The sequence below is a fragment of the Pseudorca crassidens genome, chromosome 10 (assembly GCF_039906515.1).
Source record: "Pseudorca crassidens isolate mPseCra1 chromosome 10, mPseCra1.hap1, whole genome shotgun sequence".
Taxonomy (NCBI): Eukaryota; Metazoa; Chordata; class Mammalia; order Artiodactyla; family Delphinidae; genus Pseudorca; species Pseudorca crassidens.
The window spans coordinates 50836195-50860013 of record NC_090305.1 but is presented as its reverse complement, the minus strand read 5'-3'; the positions used below and the strand labels follow the sequence as shown (position 1 = coordinate 50860013).

The following is a 23819-nucleotide window of genomic DNA, read 5'->3' as shown; positions in this document are numbered from 1 at the left end:
GTTGTAGCCTTCCATGTGGGGGAAGGGAATTCCAACTCCAGCCCCCTTTAGCTATCATGGACCACCTAAGTGGTAAAAAAAAAATGAGAAGCACTCATTAAACTCAAAGCCCAGGACTGAGACCTAATCACAGGACTCCAAAATGCCTCCCCTACCCCACACACCTTACCACTGCACTAGTAAAGGCCTCTTTAACACAGTTCTTTTTACCTGGTACATCATATTCACCTTTCCACAAAAAATTACAAGGCATACTAAAAGGGAAATCACAGTTTGAAGTGACAGAGCAAGCGCTGGAAGCAGACACAGATATGGCATAGATGTTGGAATTATCAGACTGTGAATTTAAAGCAACTACAGTTAATATACCAAGGGCTCTAACGTTAAAAGTAGACAACTTGCAAGAACAGGTGTGCAATGTAAGCAGAGATAGAGAAATTCTAAGAAATAATAAAAAAGAAATACTAGAGATCAAAACACTGTAACAGAAATGAAGAACGCCTTTGATGGGCTCATCAGTAGACTGGACACAGCTGAGAAAAGACTCTCTGACCTTGAGGATACATCAATAGAAACTTCTAAAACCTATAAAGAAAAAAGAAAAAAGACTGAAAAAAAAACTGAACAGAATACCCAAGATATATGGGACAACTACAAAAGTGTAACACACGTGTAATGGGAATACCAGAAGGAAAAGAGAGAGAGAAAGGGACAGAAGAAATATTTTAATTAATAATGACTGACAATTTCCCCAAATTAATGTCAGACACCAAACCATAGCCCCAGGAAGCTCACAGAACACCAAGCAGGACAAATGCCAATAAAAACTACACTTAGGCATGTCCTACTTAAACTGCAGAAAAATCAAAAATAAAGAAAATTCTTGAAAGAAGCCAGAGAGGGGAAATTCTTATCTTTGCTCCTTACCTATAAAGGAGGGAATATAAGAATTTCATCCAGTTCCTCTCAGAAACCGTGCAAGCGAGAGGAGAGTGGAGTGAAATATTTAAAGTGTTGAGAGAAAAAACCCACGAAATTAGAACTCTGTACCCTGTAAAGTTATTCTTCAAAAGTAAAGGAATATACAAATTGTGAGACAAAGAAAAATTGGGGGAATTTATTGCTAGAAGTCCTGCCTTACAAGAAATGTTAAAAGAGAGATAGAGGGACTTCCCTGGTGGTGCAGTGGTTAAGAATCTGCCTGCCAATGCAGGGGACACGGGTTTGAGCCCTGATCTGGGAAGATCTCACATGCTGCAGAGCAACTAAGCCCGTCCACCACAACTACTGAGCCTGCACTCTAGAGCCTGTGTGCCTAGAGCCCGTGCTCTGCAACAAGAGAAGTCACTGCAATGAGAAGCCCATGCACCACAACGAAGAGTAGCTCCCGCTCACCGCAACTAGAGAAAGCCCACGAGCAGAAATGAAGACCCAACACAGCCAAAAATAAATAAATAAATAAAAATAAATCTATTAAAAATTATAAAAGAGATAGAAAATGGTATAAACCAGAAATTTGGATCTACATAAAGGAAAAGCAGCAGAGAATGACTAAGTAAAAGTAAAAACTTTTATTTTTCTCATTCTTAATGTATCTAACAGGAAATACTTTGTTCAAAATGATAGCAACAATATATTCAATAATATATAGTGTGTGTGTGTGTGTGTGTGTGTGTGTATGAAATGAATGACAACAATGATACAAGGGACAGAAGAGGAATCAGGAAATTTTTGTTAATATAAGGTACATTCATTACTCATGAAGTTATAATGTGTTACTTGAAAGTGGACTTGGATAACTGTAAATGAATATCGCAAACTGTAGGAAAACCACTAGAAAAATTAGAAAGAAAGAATAATTGATATGCTAAGAAAGGAGAGAAAACAGAATTATATGAAGTGCTCAATTAACACTACAAAAGGCAGAACAGACTATAAACTACTTCATTTAACAACAGCAGATACACATTCTTCTCAAGCTTGCTTGGAACATTCACCATGATAGACTACATTCTGGGCCGTAAAACATACCTTAAAAAGTTAAAGAAATAGATATCATATAGGGTTGGCCAAAAAGTTCGCTCGGGTTTTTCCGTAAGATGTTTGGGAAAAACCTGAACAAACTTTTTGACCAATCCAATCCAATAATCTGCTCTCATATCACAACGGAATAAAAGTAGAAATCAAAAACAGAAGGATAACTGGAAGATCCCCAAATACTTGGAGCTTTAACAACACATTTCTAAATAACATATGGGTCAAAAAAAATCTCACAAGAAATTTTAAAATATTTTGAATGAGATGAAGAAATAAATATGGCTTATCAAAATTTGTGAGATACAGTGAAAGCAGTGTTTAGAGGGGAATTTATAGCATTAAATTCATATATTATGAAAGACCAGAGATCTAAAACCAGTATGCCAAGCTTCCACCTTAGGAAGCTAGAAAAAGAAGAGCCAGTTAAATCTAAAGTAAACATGAGAAAAGAAATAAAAATTAGAGGAGAAACAAATGAAATTGGAAACAGGAAATCAATAGAGAATATTAATAAAACCAAAAGCTGTTTCTTTGAAAAATCAATAAAATCAGTAAGCCTCTAGCCAGGCTAACTAAGAAAATAAAAGAGAAAACAGAAATACTAGTGTCGAAAAATGAAAGAGAGGGCATCACTACAGATCCCATGGACTTTAAAAGGATAATAAATAAATGTTATGAATAACTCCATGCCCACAAATTTGATAACCTAGATGAAATGGACAAATTCCTTGAAAAACACAATCTGCCAAAAGTCACACAGGAGAAATAGACAATCTGAAGAGCCTGTATCTGTTTAAAAATTGAATCAATATAATAAACTTCCAAAACAGAAAGCATCAAGCCCAGGTGAGTTCTCTGGTGAATTCTACCAAACATTTAAGGAAGAAACTATACTCATTCTCTATAAACTCTTTCAGAAGATAGAAGCGAACAGAATACTTCCTAATTCATTCAATGAAGCCAGTATTACCTGAAATACCCAAACCAAATAAAGATATTACATGAAAACCACAGAGCAATCAATATTTCTCATGAACACAGATGCAAAAATCCTCAACAAAATATTAGCAAACCAAATCCACCAATGTATAAAAAAGAATTACACACCACAATCAAGTAAGATTTATTCCAGGTATTTGAGGCTGGTTCAACATTCAAAATCAATTAATGTAATCCATTACATCAATAGGCTAAAGAAGAAAAGTCACATGATCATATCAATAGAAGCAGATAAAGCACTTGACAAAATCCAACACCCATTCATGATAAAAACTCACAGCAAACTAGGAATAGAGGGAAACTTCCTCAATTTGAGGAGAATCTACAAAAAATCTACAGCTAACATCATCCTTAATGGTGAGAAATGCAAAGCTTTCCCACTAAGATCAGGAGCAAGTCAAAGACATTCCCTCCTCACCACTCCTTTCAATATTGTACTGGAACTCCTAACTAATGCAAGAGGACAATAAAAGAAATAAAAGATACAAATTGAGAAGAAATAAATAAAACTATCTTTGTTTGCACATAACATGGTCATCTAAGTAGAAAATCCAAAAGAATCAAGGAAAATACTCCTGGAAGAAATAAGTGATTAGAGCAAAGTTGCAGGATACAAAGTTAATATTAACACAAGAATCAATTGTTTTCCTATTTACCAGCAATGAACAAGTGGAATTTGAAATTGAAAACACATTACCATTTATATAGACACCCCCCAAAATGAAATACTTAGCCATAAATCTAAAATATGGACAAGATTTATACTAGGGAAGCTATAAAACTCTGATGAAAAATGAAAGAAGATCTAAATAAATGGAGAGATATTCCATGTTCATGGATAGGAAAACTCAATACTGTCAAGATCTCTGTTCTTCCAAACTTGATCTATAGATTCAATGCAATCTCAATCAAAATCTCAACAAGTTATTTTGCAGATATCAAGCTGATTCTAAAGTTTTTATGGAGCAACAAAGACCCAGAAAAGCTAACACAATATTGAAGAAGGGCAAAGTTGAAGAACTGATCCTACCTGACTTCAAGACTTACTAAAAAGCTACAATGATCAACAGTATAATATTGGGAAAATAATAAAAACAGATCAATGGAACAGAATACAGAGCCCAGAAACAGACCCAACAAATATAGTCAACTGATCTTTGACAAAGGAGCAAAGACAATATAATGGAGAAAAGCTAATGTTTTCAACAAATGCTGTCGGAACAACTAAATATCCACATGGCGTGCACACACACACATACACACACAAAAGAATCTAGACACAGACCTTACACCTTTCACAAAAATTAACTCAAAATAGACCACACATCTAAATATAAAATGCAAAACTATAAAACTCCCAGAGAGTAACATAGGAGAAAATCTAGATGATTTTGGACATGCTGATAACTTTTTTTTTTAAATGGTACAGAGAGGGGTAGACTTTATTTATTAATGTAGTGATTAAAAACATTTAAGAAGAGGAGCAAAAAAGCAAAAACTCAGAAAAAAAATATACTCAAGGCACTTATAAGGAAATGTTATAGGAACTTTGAATACCATTCCCAGACCACATGCTTCTAAAACAACAAGTATTCACAGTTCCAAATAATCTCAGCCCTTGATATTCAGATAGTCCAGAAGTGCAGATACGCCCCAAATCTCAGCTTAGGAGAAGGATTTCCAAACACTCAGTTCATCATGATTTACATTCAGAGGAGGAGTTGCTGCAAAGGAAGAGCAGCCCACAGAAACCTTCTGCATCTTTAGCTGAGGCACAAAGAACAGAAGAAGACAGGAAGACACTTTCTATCCATTTCTCCTTTCCCACACCTTTGCTTTACAGTCAGGAAAAACCCTCAACAGAAGTACCCAGATTCCCAGACTGATAACTTTTTAGATATAATACCAAAGGCAAGATGCATGAAAGAAATAACTGATAAGCTGGATTTCATTAAAATTAAAAACTTCTATTCTACAAAGAACACTCTCAAGAGAATAAGACAATCCACAGAGTGAGAGAAAATATTTACAAAATACGTATCTGATAAAGGACTGCTATTCAAAATATACAAAAAATCTTAAAACTCAACAATAAGAAAATGAACAACTGGATTACAAAATGAGCAATAAACAGACAACTTACAAAAGAAGATTCAAAGATGGCAAATAAGTATATGAAAGGATATTCATCATCATATGTCATTAGAGAACTGCAATTAAAACAATAAGATACCTCTACACACCTATTAGAATGACCCACACCAAGGATGTGTAGCAACAGGAATTCTCATTTATTGCTGGTGGGAATGTAAAATGGTACAGCCACTTTGGAAGATACTTTGACAGTTTCTTACAACACTAAACATATTCTTACTATGTAATCCAGCAACTGCACTCCCTAGTATTTGCTCATTTACTCAAGTGAGCTGAAAACTTATGCCCACACAAAATCCTGCACACGGATGTTTACAGCAGCTTTACTAATAATCGCCAAAACATGGAAGCAACCAGGATATCCATGGATAAATGAACTGTGGTACATACAAACAATGGAATATAATTCAGTGCTTAAAAAAGAGCTATAAAGACATGGGGAAACATAAATGCATATTACTAAGTGAAAGAAGCCAATTTGAAAAGCTACATACCATATGATTCCAGCTATATCACATTCCAGAAAAGGCAAAACTATGGTGACAGTAAAAAGAACAGTGGAGGAGTCAAGATGGTAGAATAGGAGGACATGGAATTCATTGCTCCTCACAAGTACATCAAGAATACACCTACAAATGGAACAATTCTCACAGAGCACCTGCTGAACATGAGTGGAAAACTTCAGACACCTAAAAGGACAAGAAAAATCCCCTCAACAACTGGGTAGGATGAAAGAAAGAAGAAAAAAAGAAAAGAGGAATCAAAAAAGGGACCAGCAGCCCTGGCAGAAAGATGAAGGTGAGGGGAGGTTTCCACACTCAGAAAAACTCCCTCATGGTGGGGAAATCAGCTGGGACAGAAAAGGAACTTCGGGGGAATCAAAGGAGAATGCAGTGGATGGTTTGTGGAAGACAGGACAAAGTAAGAACTGCATGCATGATCTACACCACAGCTCTGCGCATTCCAGTCTGAGTCATGAGTGGCCAGTTGCAAAGGGGGGCTGGGTGCTGGAAAGTGGGATTTGGAGCGTGGACCCAGGGAAGGGACAGCTGTTAGCTGTGAAAAGATAGCCAGAAGGGACAGGAGTAAGGAGATCCACAACCAGGAAAGTCTGTGGAAAAAGCCTGGGACACCACAGAAGCAAGGCGTATTGTTGAGTAGTGCGCAAGGGGCAGAGCCACCATTACAACCCCTTTCCCCACCCACTGGCTTCTTCAGCTTCCGGGGACACTGGGAGGGGCTCCCATCTAAGTGGGCCTGCCTGCCCCTCAGGCCAGGGTCTCCTTCGCCCGTGTAGGTTCTGGGGGCCTGAGCGCTGCCCATCCCAAAGTCTCCTTGGGAATCAGCCCTGGGCACCCATGCCTGGGACAACAGTCTGCCGATGCTGGCGGGCGCTGAGTGCTAAAGTGAGGGGTTGGTAGAACGGATATGGGGAGAGGAGCACTGTTGGCTGTGCAGATACAGCAGAGAGGACAGGAGTGAGGGGATGCATGGCCAGGAATGCCCCTAGAAGAAGTGTGGCCTGCCTGGAAAGCGAGGCGCCATAGTTGAGAGGCACATGGGGGGCAGGGCCACCACCGTGCCCACACATCAGTGCCTGCCTCCGTGGGCACTGGGAGGGATTCCCACCAGAACGAGTGCACCACAGTCTGTTGCAACTGCCTGCTGGTTCATGCCACTGAAAACAACTCACGCACAACCCAATTGTAGCCGCCGTACCCCTCCCCAGCCTGAGTGAGTAAGTGTGCCCCAAGCAGCTGCTGCTTTTGCTCCCTCTTGCCTGGGCAAGGAACAGATGCCTGAGGGTGGCCCACATGCAGAGGTGGGGCCAAAACCAAAGCTGAGCCCCAGGAGTAGTGTGACTAAGGAAGAGGAATGAAAATCTCTCTGTGCAGCTACACAAGCTGTGGATTAAATCCCTGAGAATGGCTTGGTAAATCCTGTGTCTCTGGAATACCTGAATAGACGAGTGTTCCCACAATTGAGACCAATCTAGCCTTTGCAGCAGTGGACTTTGGGGGCAAGTACACGTGGGAGTTGAGCCAGGTCAGAGTCTGAGCTGGCCCCACAGTGCCCAAAGCAGGTCCAGACCTACCTAGAAGTACTGGAAGGCCTCCTGGGGAGGTGGGAGATGGCTCTGGCTCACGGTGGGAGCAAGGACACTGACAGAGGAAGCCCCAGGAAAATATTATTATTACTGTTATTCTTTTCTTCTTTGTTTCGTTTTGTTCAGTTGTTGGTATTGTTGCTTTTATTTTTCTTTTTTTAATATATATATTTTTTACTTTTCTACTTTTACTTCACTTTTTTGCTGTTTTGTGGGTTTTCTTTATTTTTGATTGTTTTTATGCTTTCTGTTTTTGTTTCATTTTCATTTTTTGTTAGTTTAGTCCTTATTGACTGTTCTCATTTTTGAATTCTTTTGTTTTGTTTTATTTATTTATTTATTCTGTGTCTGTGTGTTGCCGCTGTTTGTTTGCTGCTGTTTTTGGTATTTGTCTTGGGTTTTGTTTGTCTGTTTGCTTTCTTTTTCTTTTATTTTCTCTCAGGCTGCAATGTGCAGCTTGCGGGCTCTTGGTTTCCTGGCCAGGGGTTGGGCCTGGGCCTTTTGGTGGGGGGGCGTGACAAGTCCAGGACGCTGGACCACCAGAGAATTCCCGGGCCCAGGGAAGATTAATCGGCATGTGCACTACTGGAGGTATCCATATCAACACCAAGAGCTGGCCCCACACAACTGCCTGCAGGATCCAGTGCTGGACACCTCACAACAAACAACCAGCAAAACAGGAACACAGCCCCACCCATCAGCAGACAGGCTGCCTAAAGTTGTAGTAAGCTCACAAACACCCCAAACATACCCTGCCCATCAGAGGGAAAAGATTCAGCTTCACCCACCAGAGTGCAGGCACCAGTCCCTTCCACCAGGAAGCCTACGCGAGCCCCCAGACCAACCTCACTCATCAGGGGGTAGACAGCAGATGCAAAAGGAACCACAACCTTGCAGCCTGCAGAAAGGGGACCATAAACACAGTAGGTTAGACAAAATGAGATGACAGAGAAATATGTTGCAGATGAAGGAGCAAAGTGAAATCCCACAAGATCAAATAAATGAAGAGGAAATAGGCAATCTACCTGAAAAAGAATTCAGGGTAATGAAAGTAAAGATGATCCAAGATCTTGGAAACAGAATGGAGGCATGGAACCAGAAAATATAAGAAATGTTTAACAAGGACTCAGAAGAACTAAAGAACAAACAATCAGTGATATACAATACAATAACTGAAATGAAAAATACAATAGAAGGAATCAAGAGCAGAATAACTGAGGCAGAAGAATGGCTAAGTGAGCTGGAAGATAGAATGGTGGAAATAACTGCCGAGGAGCAGAATAAAGAAAAAAGAATGAAAAGCAACGAGGACAGTCTCAGAGACCTCTGGGACAACATTAAACACACCAACATTCAAATTATAGGGGTCCAGAAGAAGAGAAAGGGAAAGGGCCTGGGAAAATATTTCAAGAGATTATAGTTGAAAACTTCCCTAACATTGGAAAGGAAACAGTCAATCAAACCCAGGAGGTGCAGACAGCCCTATACAGGATAAACCCAAGTAGAAACATGCCGAGACATATATTAATCAAACTAACAAAAATTAAATACACAGAAAAAATTACTAAAAGCAGCAAGGGAAAATCAACAAATAACCAACAAGGGGATCCCCATAAGGTTATCAGCTTGATTTTTCAGCAGAAACTCTGCAGGCCAGAAAGGAGTGGCAGGAGGACATATTTAAAGTGATGAAAGGGAAAAACCTACAACCAAGGTTACACTACCCAGCAAGGATCTCATTCAGATTTGACAGAGAAATCAAAAGCTTTACAGACAAGCAAAAACTAAAAGAATTCAGCACCACCAAACCAGCTTTACAAAAAGTGCTAAAGGAACTTCTCTAGCTGGGAAACAGAAGAGAAGAAAAAGACCTACAAGAACAAACCCAAAATAACTAAGAAAATGATAACAGGAACATACATATTGATAATAACCTTAAATGTAAATGGATTAAATGCTCCAACCAAAAGACACAGACTAGCTCAATGGATACAAAAACAAGACCAATATATATATGCTGTCTACAAGAGACCCACTTCAGACCTAGGGACACATACAGACTGAAAGTGAGGGGATGGAAAAAGATATTCCATGCAAATGGGAATCAAAAGAAAGCTGGAATAGCAATACTCATATCAGACAAAATAGACTTTAAAATAAAGACTATTACAAGAGACAACGATCATATGACTATTACAATCATAAGAATCAAGAGATCAATCCAAGAAGAAGATATCACAATTGTAAATATTTATGCACCTTAACATAGGAGCACTTGAATACATAAGACAAATGCAAACAGCCTTAAAAGAGGAAATCAACAGTAACACAATAAGAGTCGGGGACTTTAACACCCCACTTACACCAATGGACAGGTCATCCAGGCAGAAAATAAATAAGGTAACACAAGCTGTAAATGACACAATAGAACAAATAGGCTTAATTGATATTTATAGGACATTCCACCAGAAAGCAGAAGAATACACTTTCTTCTCAAGTGCTTATGGAACATTCTCCAGGATAGATGGATATCTTGGGTCACAAATCAAGCCTCAGTAAGTTTTAGAAAATTGAAATTGTATCAAGCACCTTTTCCAACCATAACGTCATGAGATTAGAAATAAATTACAGGAAAAAAACTGTGAAAAATATAAAAACATGGAGGCTAAACAATACGCTACTAAATAACCAAGAGATCACTGAAGAAATCAAAGAGGAAATAAAAAAATACCTAGAAACAAATGACAATGAAAACACAATGACCCAAAACCTTTGGGATGCAGCAAAAGCAGTTCTAAGAAGGAAGTGTATAGCAATATACTCCTACCTCAAAAAATAAGAAAAATTTCAAATAAACAACCTAACCTTACACCTAAAGCAACTAAACAAAGAAGATCAAACAAAACCCAAAGATAGTAGAAGGAAAGAAATCATAGAGATCAGAGCAGAAATAAATGAAATAGAAATGAAGAAAATAATAGCAAAGATCAATAAAACTAAAAGCTGGTTCTCTGAGAAGATAAACAAAATTGATAAACCTTTAGCAGACTCAACAAGAAAAAAGAGAGAGGACTCAAATCAATAAAATTAGAAATGAAAAAGAAGTTACAACTGACATCACAGAAATACAAAGGATCATAAGAGACTACTACAAGCAATCATATGCCAATAAAATGGACAACCTGTAAGAAATGGACAAATTCTTAGAAAAGTACAAACTTCCAAGGCTGAAACAGGAAGAAATAGAAAATACGAACTGACCAATCAGAAGTAATGAAATTGAAACTGTGATTAAAATCTTCCAGTGAATAAAAGTCCAGGACCAGATGGCTTCCCAGGTGAATTCTATCAAACATTTAGAGAAGAGCTAACACCTATCCTTCTCAAACGCTTCTAAAAATTTACAGAGGATGGAACATTCCCAAACTCATTCTATGAGGCCACCATCACCCTGATACCAAAACCAGACAAAGACACTACAAAAAAAGACAACAACAAGCCAGTATCACTGATGAACAAATCCTCAACAAAATACTAGCAAACAGAATCCAACAACACATTAAAAGGATCATACACCATGATCAAGTAGGATTTATCCCAGCGATGCAAGGATTCTTCAATATATGCATATCAATCAATCTGATACTCCATATTAACAAATTGAAGAATAAAAATATATGATCATCTCAATAGATAATCCAACACACATTTATGATAAAAACTCTCCAGAAAGTGTGCATAAAGGGAACCTAGCTCAACATAATAAAGGCCATATATGACAAACCCACAGCAAACATTATTCTCAATGGTGAAAAACTGAAAGTATTTCCTCTAAGATCAGGAACAAGACAAGGGTGTCCACTCGCGCCATTATTATTCAACATAGTTTTGGAAGTCCTAGCCACAGCAATCAGGAAAGAAAAAGAAATAAAAGGAATCCAAATTGGAAAAGAAGAAGTACAACTGTCACTGTTTGCAGATGACATGATACTATACACAGAAAATCCTAAAGATACCACCAGAGAAGTACTAGAGCTAATCAATGAATTTAGTAAAGTCGCAGGATACAAAATTAATACACATAAATTTCTTACATTCTTATACACTAACAGCAAAAGATCAGAAAGAGAAATTAAGGAAACAATCCTATTTACCACTGCACCAAAAAGAATAAAATACCTAGGAATAAACTTAGCTAAGGAAGCAAAAACCTGTATGCAGAAAACTACAAGAAACTGATGAAAGAATTCAAAGGCAACACAAACAGATGGAGAGCTATACCATGTTCTTGAATTAGAAGAATCAATATTGTGAAAATGACTATACTTCCCAAAGCAATCTCAAAATTCAATGCAATCCTTACCAAATTACCCATGGCATTTTTCACAGAACTAGAACAGAAAATTTTAAGATTTGTATGGAAACACAAAAGGCCCTAAATAGTCAAAGCAATCTTGAGAAAGAAAAACGGAGCTGGAGGAATCAGGCCCCCTGACTTTAGACTATACTACAAAGCTACAGTAATCAAGACAGTATGGTACTGGCACAAAAACAGAAGATCAATGGAACAGGATAGAAAGCCCAGAGATAAACCCATGAACCTATGGTCACCTAAGGTATGACAAAGGAGGCAAGAACAGAGAAAAGACAGCCTCTTCAATAAGTGATGATGGGAAAACTGGACAGCTACATGTACAAGAATGAAATTAGAACACTCCCTAACACCACACACAAAAATAAACTCAAAATGGATTAAAGACCTAAATGTAAGGCCAGACACTATAAAACTCTTAGAGGAAAATGTAGACAGAACATTCTTTGACATAAATTGCAGCAAGATCTTCTTTGAAACACCTCCTAGATTAATGACAATAAAAAATGAAAATAAAAACAAAAATAAACAAATGGGACCTAATGAAACTTAAAAGCTTTTGTGCAGCAAAGGAAACCATGAACAAGACAAAAAGACAACCCTCAGAATGGGAGAAAGTATTTGCAAATGAAGCAACTGACAAAGGATTAATGTCTAACGTATACAAGCAGCACAGAGCTCAATATCAAAAAAACAACCCAATCCAAAAATGGGCAGAAGACCTAAATAGACATTTCTCCAAAGACATACAGATGGCCAAGAAGCACATGAAAAGATGCACAGCATCACTAATTATAAGAGAAATGCAATCAAAACTACAATGAGGTATCATCTCACACCGGTCAGAATGGCCAGCATCAAAAAATCTACAAACAGTAAATGCTGGAGAGGGTGTGGAGAAAGTGGAATCCTCCTATGCTGTTGGTGGGAATGTAATACAGCCACTATGGTGAACATTATGGAGGTTCCTTAAAAAACTAAAAATGGAACTACCATACGATCCATCAATCCCACCACTGGGCATATACCCAGAGAAAACCATAATTCAAAAGGCACATGCACCCCAATGTTCACTGCAGCACTATCTATCATAGTCAGGACATGGAAGCAACCTAAATGCCCATCAACAGAGGAATGGATAAAGAAGATGTGGTACATATATAAAATAGAATATTACTCAGCCATAAAAAGGAATGAAATTGGGTCATTTGTAGAGATGTGGATAGATCTAGAGAGTATCATACAGAGTGAAGTCAGAAAGAGAAAAACAAATATCGTGTATTAGCACATATATGTGGAATCTAGAAAAATGGTATAGATGATCTTATGTGCAAAGCAGAAATAGAGATACAGAAGTAGAGAACAAATGTATGGATACTGAGGGGGAAAGGGTGGTGTGTGTGGGAGGAATGGGTAGATTGCGATTGATCATATACACGACTGACACCATGTATAAAATAGACAACAAATGAGAACGTAATGTATAGCACAGGGAACTCTACTTTATGCTCTGTGGTGACCTAAATGGGAAAGAAATCCAAAAAGAAGGGATACATGTACATGCATAGCTGATTCATTTTGCTGTATAGTAAAAACTAACACAACATTGTAAAGCAACTATACTCCAATAAAAATAAATTTGAAAAAAAAAAAAAGGACAGTAGTTGCCAATCAGAGGGGTAGGGATTGGGCTAGGAGAGGAATGAATAGGTGGAACACAGGGGATTTTTAGAACAATGAAACAATTCTGTATGATACTAAAGTGGTAGATACATGTCACTGTATATATTTGTCAAAACCCATAGAATGTCCAACACCAAGAGTGAACCCTAATGTAAACTATGGACTTTGGGTTATAATGATGTGTCAGTGTTGGTCCATAGGTTGTAACAAATGAACCACTGTGGTGCAGGATGTTGACAGTGAGTGATGCTGTGCGTGTGTAGGGCAGGGGGTATATGGGAACTCTGTACTTTCTGCTTAATTTCATTATGAACCTAAAAGTGCTCTAAAAAATTAGTATATTTAAAAATAAATAATTCTGAGAAACAAGGGTAGAGATAAGGACATCTACTCTAAAATGTAGAATATATAAAAAATATTCATCCTACAAATAATACAAAATCCTCATGCTGAGTTATAAAGAAACTATATGAGTAACACCCTATTCATTTAAAAAATACAATTGAAAATAAAAAATAATGAATTTCCTATATAAGAAGAAGTTTTCTAGACCTAACAGAAGAATCACTGATTTGGAGTAATAGTTAATACAACAAAAACACGGTAACCAAATCATGTGTATAGGACATGGAATTTTGTTATACTATGACTGGGTCTATATTTATGTATCATTGACTGACCCTGTAGATTTCAACAATGAAACAATTGCATCAAACATAATAGTGGGTCAATTTCTGCAGGGTAGGAAGAATTTAGGCCAAAAAAATTTGTAGTAATTATTTCTAGGTTGAAAGAATGAATTTTGGGGGTAAAGAAATCCTCAAAGTTGCTGGAATGAAATAAGTGGTTTGCCTCTAAGCAACTAACCTTTTGTAAAATATCTGAATAATGGTTAATTACCTCTCAAAACTACTTTGAATACAGTAAGAAGCTGAATACGTCCTAGAATCCACCCTGGAAGCTAAGCAGGCACGGGACTAAACTGCTTATTTTGGAGACGGTGAAGAGTGAGTATGCAATGAGTGAGCCCATGATGGCAAAGACTGAGCTCCTGGAAGTCTGTTCGTGCCTGTCAATTTGGGCTACTTCAGGCACAAAATGACAGTCCTTAGGCATATGGCTCTCTATAATCAGGCCGAATTACACAAATTCTGCATGCAAAAATCATCAGACTTTCAGCTAGAAAATGGTCTGTTCCTGCAAAACCGATCAGATATAACCCGGCTCAAGAGTCTCTGGACAAGTAAGAATGCCAAAGGACCCAGACATAAACGCCCTGGCACACACAACAACGGCAACGGCATAGTTCCATAACTTAGTGAGAAAGCAGGATATTGCTAGTGTAGAATGGTTGTAATGTAACTTTTAAAGGTAACAGATTATATTACTTCAAAATATTAATGTTTAAAAAAACTAAATATTTCAAAGTTTATTCTGGTTACACAAGAGAAATGTACAGCCCATGCAAAGTATAAAATTGTATTTGTGACAGTAAAGTGAGTTCAACCTTTATGGCTAATAAACAGAGACATTATATTTTCAGCACAAGGAATAAAATCACATTTGTGGTAATAAATGTCTTTTGACCAGAGTAGTTTGCTTGTCATTCTTTTCCCACTCTTTTCAAACCTATTTATATGCTTTAAAATCTAAACTTAGGTGGCTAGGTTAACAGTTAAACTTTTTTTCAAGTAAAATGTTTTTACATGTAAGTTTTTAAAATATATATATTAAACTTTTCCACAGGATAAAAAATATCACTCTTACTTTAAAATTCAGTTAGCACCAAAGACCAGATCCTCCCATAGAATAATCTGTTTTAGAACTTTAGGTGGATAAAATGAGAAGGGGCCTTGTAAGATAAAAAAAATTCTTATGATCACTAAGCAGAAAATTTTTTTAATATATTTGTTTATTGAAAAATCATTTCCATGCAACTATTACATTCTTTTTAGAGTTAAAAATGTGTTCTACCTGCTATATGCCTTATGATCAGTTCATTAAAAAAGCTATCCATAAACCATAATATTTATGATTCAAGAGAACTTTCCTTGAAAATGACTTGAAATATTATAATATTTTTTCACCTAATTAAAAACGTTGAAGATTATTTTTCTATCTCTGCCTTGAATTTATTTAAAAATAAAACATTTTGAAAAATACTTTGTTCTGAAATAATATAGCACATCCAAGTAAAAGTTTCACTCCAGGAATATATTTTAAAGCCATGGCTTCTAATTTTGAAATACATGCTTTGAAATACACAAGAGGACCTATGTAGAAACGTTAAGAACAAAGATGACAAAGCGCTAATTAAAACACCTACATTTAAATAGACTGCATGTTTAGTCATGGAAAATAGTTTCAGAGGGCAAAAATGCATACTATTAACCAATATAAGAATGATTTTTCATTGGACAAAGATATACTATTTTCCTATGAAAAGGAGAGCGAAATTTTTAAATGTGCAAATATATTTTGGAAAGCATGAACCTGAATAAATTCTTATTTTGAGGTGGTAAAGAATAAAAAATCACAGGTACCCTGTTTCGATAGGCAGCACCTTTCCAGTCTTTGCTCGTGAGAGTATCCATAGAGGAGGTATGCTTCTTGTAGTGCACTTTTATACCACTTCTTTTTATTTGTACATTTTCCTGGCTAAAGAAAGAGAGAAAAATAATATAGAGAGAATAATAATATAATAATAAAATGTTTAAGCATATAATTTTGTTTTAACATCGACTTGATTTAGCTGTTGAGCTGGAACTAAATCTAAGCATTGTACAATATATTCCTTAGATTTTGTTATCTAATTATTATTTTATTAGTATTTTAGAATATAGCAAAGTTGTAGAAATTTTGCATGTTAATAACCAAAAGGGTCAGAGTCTTAATTCACTAATTTTTATCTCATATTTAGAAAGTTACAAAAACTTAAGACCACCAGTGTAACAAAGTAGTGAATATTAATCTATTTTATCAGAATAATGTTGATTCCCTTTTAAGTAACATAGCAATGATAATCAAGTGATAAAAACTGAAAAGCCTAGTTTCTTATTGTAGTAAATAAAATTAATTCCATTCACATCTAATAAATGACTGTTTTCAGGCATAGTAAGCACTCAATAAATGTTATTCTACTTGAATACGGTACTTTTTCCAAATGTTTATTTAGTTTTTTTCTTTTAGTTCTCTATTTTTATTTTTTAAACTTTTTGTTTTATATTGGAGTACAGTTGATTAACAATGTTGTGTTAGTTTCAGCTGTACAACAAAGTGATTCAGTTATACATATACATGAATCTATTCTTTTTCAAATTCTTTTCCCAATTAGGTTGTTACAGAATATTGAGCAGAGTTCCCTGTGCTATACAGTTGGTCCCTGTTGGTTATCCACTTTAAATATAGCAGTGTGTACATGTCAATTCCAAACTCCCTAACTATCCCTCCCCCCAACCTTCTCCCCGGTAACCATAAGTTCGTTCCCTAAGTCTGTGAATTTGTTTCTGTTTTGTAAATAAGATCATTTTTATCATTTTTTTAAAAATATATAATTTGAAAAGAAAAACAGAGTCAAAGAATCTCTAGGTTAAAAATGACTATAAAAATTATCTGGCCCAGTAATTTTGCCAATGTTATTTTAGAGCTTGCCCCAAAAAGGTTTTTATAATGTTTATAAATGTTACGATTTATAAAATACATGCCACCATTTTCTTTTTGAAAACTTCACCATCAAAAAGAATACAGGTGTTACACTGCATGTGGTGGTCCTGGACACCAATTTATTTGGTATAAAAGCAATGAAAAAAACATATCAAACAAAAACCTAGTTTTGTATACAGAATATTTAAATTTCATTCATTAAGTTATTTCTTAGGAAAAAGAAAACATAGGCGGATACAATTCAATGAACATTAGAAAATTTAAACTAATTTAAGAATATCTAAGTTAACATTTACAGATTTAAGACATTTCTGCAACTCAAATGTTGTAATGATGCTAAGAATTAATGGGTAGTGAAAAATCACCTGTAAGCTGTTATAGCACTAAACAACTGAAGTTAAGGAAATTTCTTGAGGAAAACCAATGTGATACATTGCTAATATAAACTGGCAAGTTTGGGGAACTAAAAAGCATTTTTTAAACCTGTGTCTCTGAATCTTTAAGAATTTATCAGTAAGTATGTGCCACCTAGTGGTAGTAATACAATTAAACATCTTCTAAAGAACTCAAAAAGTTAAAGACTCTTACTTTATAAAGAATTCTGAATTCCAGAATAAGGCTCAGCTATGCATTGTATTTTTTCCAACTAGTTTGTTCTTTAATTGAAGTGATTCTAAAAGTGTAGAATGTGACTCCCTATCCATCCCTAGTACTGAGTGTTTCTCCCAAAGACACCCAATATTACCAGTTTTTTTCACAGTCTTCCAGAGACATCGTATGTACCTACAGGCATTTACATCATTTAAATATCTGCTTTTACAGACTGCTATGAATTTCTATATACTTTGAGTTTTTCTATTTGTCTTTCAGATTGCTTCATTTATGGATTTATTCAACATATTCTAGACCCTTGGGATCAATCACTGAAGAAAACAGACAAAGCTTACATTCTAACCAGTGAAACAGACAATCCACAATAAGCATAACAAATAAGTTAAGGCTACAGTTTAAGAGGTTATAAATACTATGTAATAAAGAAAAGATGAGGCAATAAAGTGGTCAGGGTAACTGTCACTGAAAAAGTGACAACTGAGCGAAGACCTAAAGGAGGTCAAGGAGTTAGCCCTGTAGATGTCCAAGGAAAGAGCACTGCAGGCAGAGAAAAAAGGCTTTAAGATAGGAGAATACAAGTTTATTCAAGAGGTATCAAAGAAGGGAAGGTGGTTGTGGGTGAATGAGGAAGCGAGTGAGTAATAGGGAATGATGTCCAATAAATTAACAGGGGCCAGGTCATGGAGGTCCTTGCAGGCCATTGTAGGGATTTGGGCTTTTACTCTGAGTTAAACAGGAGCCATTACAGAGTTCTGAGCAGAAGAATAACATTTGACTTGATTTAACATTTTACAACAATCACTCTGCTTGCTTTGATGAGAACAGATTATACAAAGGCAAGTGTAGATGTGGATGACTGGCTACTGCAATCATCCAGGCAAGAAATAATGGTGGTATAGATCAGGTCATAGCAGCCACTGTGGTGAAAAGTGGTAGGATTCTGGATATACTCTGAAGGTAGAGCAAAAATAATTTCTTGACCAACTGAAGATTGGTTAAGAGAGAAAGAAAGGATGACTCTCAGGCTTTGGGACTGAGCGAGAGGAGGATGTGATTTGCCATCCACTGAGATGGGGAAGGCTGTCAAAGAAGTGAAATGGGTGGTGGTGGTGGAGATCAAGAGTTCAGACATGCTGAGTACGCATTATGACACCCAAGCGAAGGTACCAAGTAGCAGTTTGGTAAGGGAATTCGGGAGAGAGAACTGAACTGCAGATAAAATGTAGGAAACATAGACACACACACACACACACACACACGCACACCATATTTAAAGGCAAGAAATTAGATGAGAAAACCAAGGGAATGAGGATATAGATGTATGTATATCCAAATACGTAGTATGGCATGTACCATTATTTATTTTACAAACACCCTTGTGATGGATTTAAGTTTTTTCAAATATTTTGCAATATGAAACAATGCTGCAATAAAAAATTTTTTGTCTGTATGTCTCTTTACCCATGTGAAAGTGTATTGAAGCATAAATTCCTCAGATGTTGAATGACAGGTTTATACATATTTTAAATTTTGGAAGCTTTTGTGAAATCACTCTTGAGTGAGGTGGTCAAAATTTACCACGCCATGAACAAATGCTTCCTCACACTCTGGAGAACACTTCCATTACCAAACTTAGATCTCTGCCAATAGTTTTAAGGAAAAGATTGGTATTTCCTTTTTATTATCATTTTCATTTTTTGAATTCTGTAATATGAGCAATTTTTCATATTTTTTCCAGCTTTACTGAGATATAATTGACAAATAACTGTGTAAACTTAAGGAGTACTACACAATGACTTGATACACATACACATTGGGAAATGATTACCATATGGGGTTAGTTAACATATCCATTAGCTCACATTAAAACCTTTATTTGTGTGTGTAGTGAGAACATTTAAGATCTACTCTCTTAGCAACTTTCACGTATATAACACAGTAATTAATGTTAACTATAGTCACCATGCTATATATTAGATTCCCTAGAACTTATTCATCAATCTTTCATATTTTAAAAAGTCATTTATATTTTCTTTTCTATGGAATGACTGTTCAAATCCTGTGTTAATATTTATATTGGTTGTTTTCTCATTGATTTGTAAGAGATTTTTGTATATTAAAAAATTGCCCTTTGCTATATGTATTGAGAACATCTTCTCCTGTTAAGTTTATCTTTTAGTATGTTTGTATTTTCTTTTTTGTTCATTTAAATTTTTCATCCTTCTAGAACTAATTTGGATGTGAGGTATAGCTTCTGCTTCATTTTTTCCTAAGTAGCTAGCCAGTTGTACATACATAATTTATTAAACAATACAACTTTTCTTTAATTATTTGAATATAACCTTATCACTATTTTCAAGTACTTTTGGACTGTATATTGTTCTATTAATTTATCAAATAACTGTTAATATCAAACTGCTTTAACTACTAGAGTATTACTATAATTTTATATTTTATAGGTCTAACTCCCTCTTCTATGTTTTATTTTCTTACAAATGTTAGAATTTGACCCTTGAACAACACAGGCTTGAACTCTGCAGCTCCTTTTATATGTGGAGTTTTTCACTAAATAGGTACTGCTGTACTACACAATCCACGGTTGGTTAAATCTGTGGGTGCAGAACAGGTGAACTTTGATGGCCACTGTTAAATTACTGCAAAGTTACAGGTGGATTTTCAACTGCAAAGGGGGTTGGAGTCCCTAACCCCCAGGTTGTTCATGGGGTCAACTGTAGGGGGGTTTTTAAGTCCTTTTTAATGGATGTGGTACATATATACAATAGAATATTACTCAGCCATTAAAAAGAATGACATAATGCCGTTCGCAGCAACATGGATGCACCTAGAGATTATCATATTAAGTGAAGTAAGTCAGACAGAGAAAGACAAATATCATATGATATTGCTTATATGCGGAAACTTAAAAAATGATACAAACGAATTTATTTACAAAACAGAAACAGACTCACAGACTCAGAGAACAAACTTATGGCTACCAGTTGGGGAAAGCGGGGGATGACAGATTGGGAGTTTGGGATTGACATGTGTACACTGCTATATATAAAATAACCAACAAGGACCTACTGTATAGCACAGAGAACTCTGCTCAATACTCTGTAATAACTTAAATAGGAAAAGAATTTGAAAAAGAATAGATACATGTATATGTATAACTGAATCACTCTGCTGTACACCTGAAACAACACAACATTAATCAACTATACTCCAATATAAAATAAAATTAAAAAAATAAAAATAAATAAAAATTGAGATTGCATTAAAATTAATTTAGGGAGAATGGACATCCTTCCATATTAAATCTTCCAAACCAAGAAGAGGATTATATTTTTCCATTTCCTTAAGTTTTATTTTCTGTCTTTTGGTAGCATTTTAAAGTTTTATTCATATAGATCTTGTATGTGGTGCTCCTTAAACTTACTCCAGTACATTATATATGCTTTGTTGCTATTATAAATGCTATTTATCCCTTCATATTTTCACATTTGTTACTGCTTTAGAGTAATTTTACAACTGCCACATAACTGAATCTCCCTATTGTTTGTAACAGTTCTTCTGTTGTTTATAATAGTTTTATTTATAATAGTTTTTCCATTTGAGTTCTACAGGTTTTCCAGGTAAACAATAGTAACAAAACAAAACAGAGACAAGCTTTTAAATGTCTTAAGAAGGAAATCTTCAAGGCAGCTCTGTAACAGATTTCCAAGGAGCTAAAAGCTTATGAAGTCAAGGATTCAGATCAATGACTTCAGATGAGACTACAGGAAGGGCTGGGCATTCTTCAAATTCCAGTAAATTCTTTGATCCCAAGAGAGAATATCAGGGACTTCCCTGGTGGTCCAGTGGTTAAGAATCCATCTTGCAATGCAGGTGACGCCGTTCTATCCCTGGTCAGGGAACTAAGATCCCACAGGCTGCAGAGCAACTAAGCCTGCGTGCCGCAACTACAGAGCCCACGTGCTCTGGCGCCTGCATGCCACAACTAGAGAGCCCACGTGCTCTGGACCCTGCGCGCCACAACTAGAGAGCCTGCGTGCCCCAAGTAATGAGCCCGTGCACTCTGGAGCCCGCGTTCACGACTACAGAGAACCCCACGCACCACAACTAGAAAGGAGCCCCTGCTCTGCAATGAAGAGCCTGCGTGCTGCAAAGATCCCGCATGCCGCAACTAAGACCTGACACAGCCAAAAAAATAATAAACAAATTTTTTTTAAAAAAGAGGGAATATCATATCTTTCATTATGTTTATATTGCTTTGGCAACTGGAGTTTTCTCAATCAGTTTTATTAAATTTAGGGTGGAGGGGGAAAATAATCATCATAGAAAGAGAAGGAAGACATATAGTCTAAAAATTTGTGTGAATTTATGAGCATAAATAAGATAATTCTTGATAGATGTGTTCTTGATAGATGAATAAGCATGTAAATATTTGGAGTAAGGACGAGGTTTGAGACTAAACAGATGGTTAGGCAGGGAAAGACAGTACCCTATGTCTGAGAAAATTCCTAGCTGTATCCAAAATTGAAGTTTGTAAACTACTTTCCTACGTGATCTTGTTCCAATCAAGCATCACTGGCTGACTGAGAGCCTCAGTACCATTTTCATATTTCTTAGGGTCTGAGGAGGAGGCTGAATGTCCCTTCTCAGTAACTTCCAACTCACTGAGCATGTTGTGTGTTATCACCATATACTAATACGAAGTGGCACATTCAAAGAGAAGAATACCTATGTATTTGTCCACCCAGTAAGGCCAGTAAAAAGAAATCTGCAATCTGGCAGAAATTCATATCATCTGTTGCTTTCTATTTTAAGATTGCTTCTCCACATAAAAATTAATCAAGATATAATCATCTGGAGCTGTAGCAGGATAAGTTTCACTTCTCAAACTCAAATGTGTGAGCAATGTCACATTACCTTCTTTTCGCTAAATAAAATTGAATGTGACAGCCGTTGTCCAACAAGGATAAGAATTTTGATCTTGCTCATTTTTGGGCCACCCCTTACTTTCTCTAGGTTCCTGTAAATTGGAAGGGAATACATGGTGCCCGAACAGCGAGGACAGATCATTACTCCTCAACGCATAAGGCTTTCATGAGTAACATCTTTGTTCAAGTCCCTTGAAGTCAGGTAATCGAACAGCTTCCTTGCCATGCCTGGTCCAAAGGATCCTTTCCAAGGCTGGGAACCTTGCCAGCGTGGCTTCAACCTCCTGGTGCACCTCGTGCTCTTCTTCTCCAAAGTGTTCCACTCCCCAGGGCACCGGCAGACCTCTGTCCTCTTCCATGTCTGAGGGAATCTCTTCCTTGCCTAGCTGCTCCTGCCTGCCCTGTTCCCATTACTGCCCACCCTCAGGGAACTCAGGTCAAGACAGGTAAGCTCTGCTTTAGATCCCAACAGAAAATGCCCCTGAGACATGAGAACATGAGGGGCCTGACCACTTTTTGGAATAAGTGAAAGGGAAAAATATAATCAAAACAAGAATTATTATCAACCAACCACTGGTATCTGGCTGGCTGTGGGGAAGGATTTCCTAGCGCACGGACTCTGCAGGTGGAATCTTTCTTCCCCACCCCTGCTCCTTCACTCTACCTGCCTATGTCTCTCCCTTCATTTCTCCCCATGGCACTCGTCAACAACTAAAAAAAAATTTACTTGTTGACTATGTGTCTCATCCCACTAATTTAAGTCTCGTGACAGCATTTAAATTTTGTCTGTTTTGATCACTTCAGAGCCTAGAATTGGTAGAAATAATAGGAGCTCAGTAAATATTTTGGGTATTATAAATAGACATTTTTTATTCAGGGTGGCATGGGGAAAGCCCAGACAGGAAATTGGGGATGAAACTAAAAGGCTGGGCTACAATCCTGAATTATGTTATTATCCCTAGAAAGGTAAAAGAAAAATGTATAAGCATAATGACTATCTAGCATTATAATATGGTGATATTACTACTAAGATGATATTAAACTTCATTTTTTATAAGGATGCAGATCTTTAAAGTACTTCATGAGCCACTGATTTATCCTATGATATTAGTGGCATTTTTTTCTTGAAAAAAAAAGTGGGCCTAATTTCAAGTACTTTGAATGTTATGTAAAAAATAGTATTTAATTTTAAAATTAAATTCAATCAAATGCTTAATATAACCTATTTGGGGGGACAGTAAAGCCTCAC

General features: G+C 36.5%; 1 protein-coding gene across 8 annotated transcripts in view; it reads right to left on the bottom strand.

The window, feature by feature from the left end:
- The window catches only part of ZCWPW2 (zinc finger CW-type and PWWP domain containing 2), a 139330-nt gene that overhangs the window by 36918 nt on the left and 78593 nt on the right, over nt 1-23819 (bottom strand). For 7 of the 8 annotated variants that reach the window (XR_010946894.1, XM_067753553.1, XM_067753550.1 and 4 more), the window contains one exon: nt 15896-16010. The exons of the other annotated variant lie outside the window; for it this stretch is intronic. Coding sequence is in view for 6 of the 7 variants with exons in the window: in XM_067753553.1 (XP_067609654.1) it covers nt 15896-16010 (115 nt within the window). In the remaining variant the exon portion in view is untranslated. The remainder of the gene's footprint in view (nt 1-15895; nt 16011-23819) is intronic. 8 annotated transcript variants of the gene reach the window in all.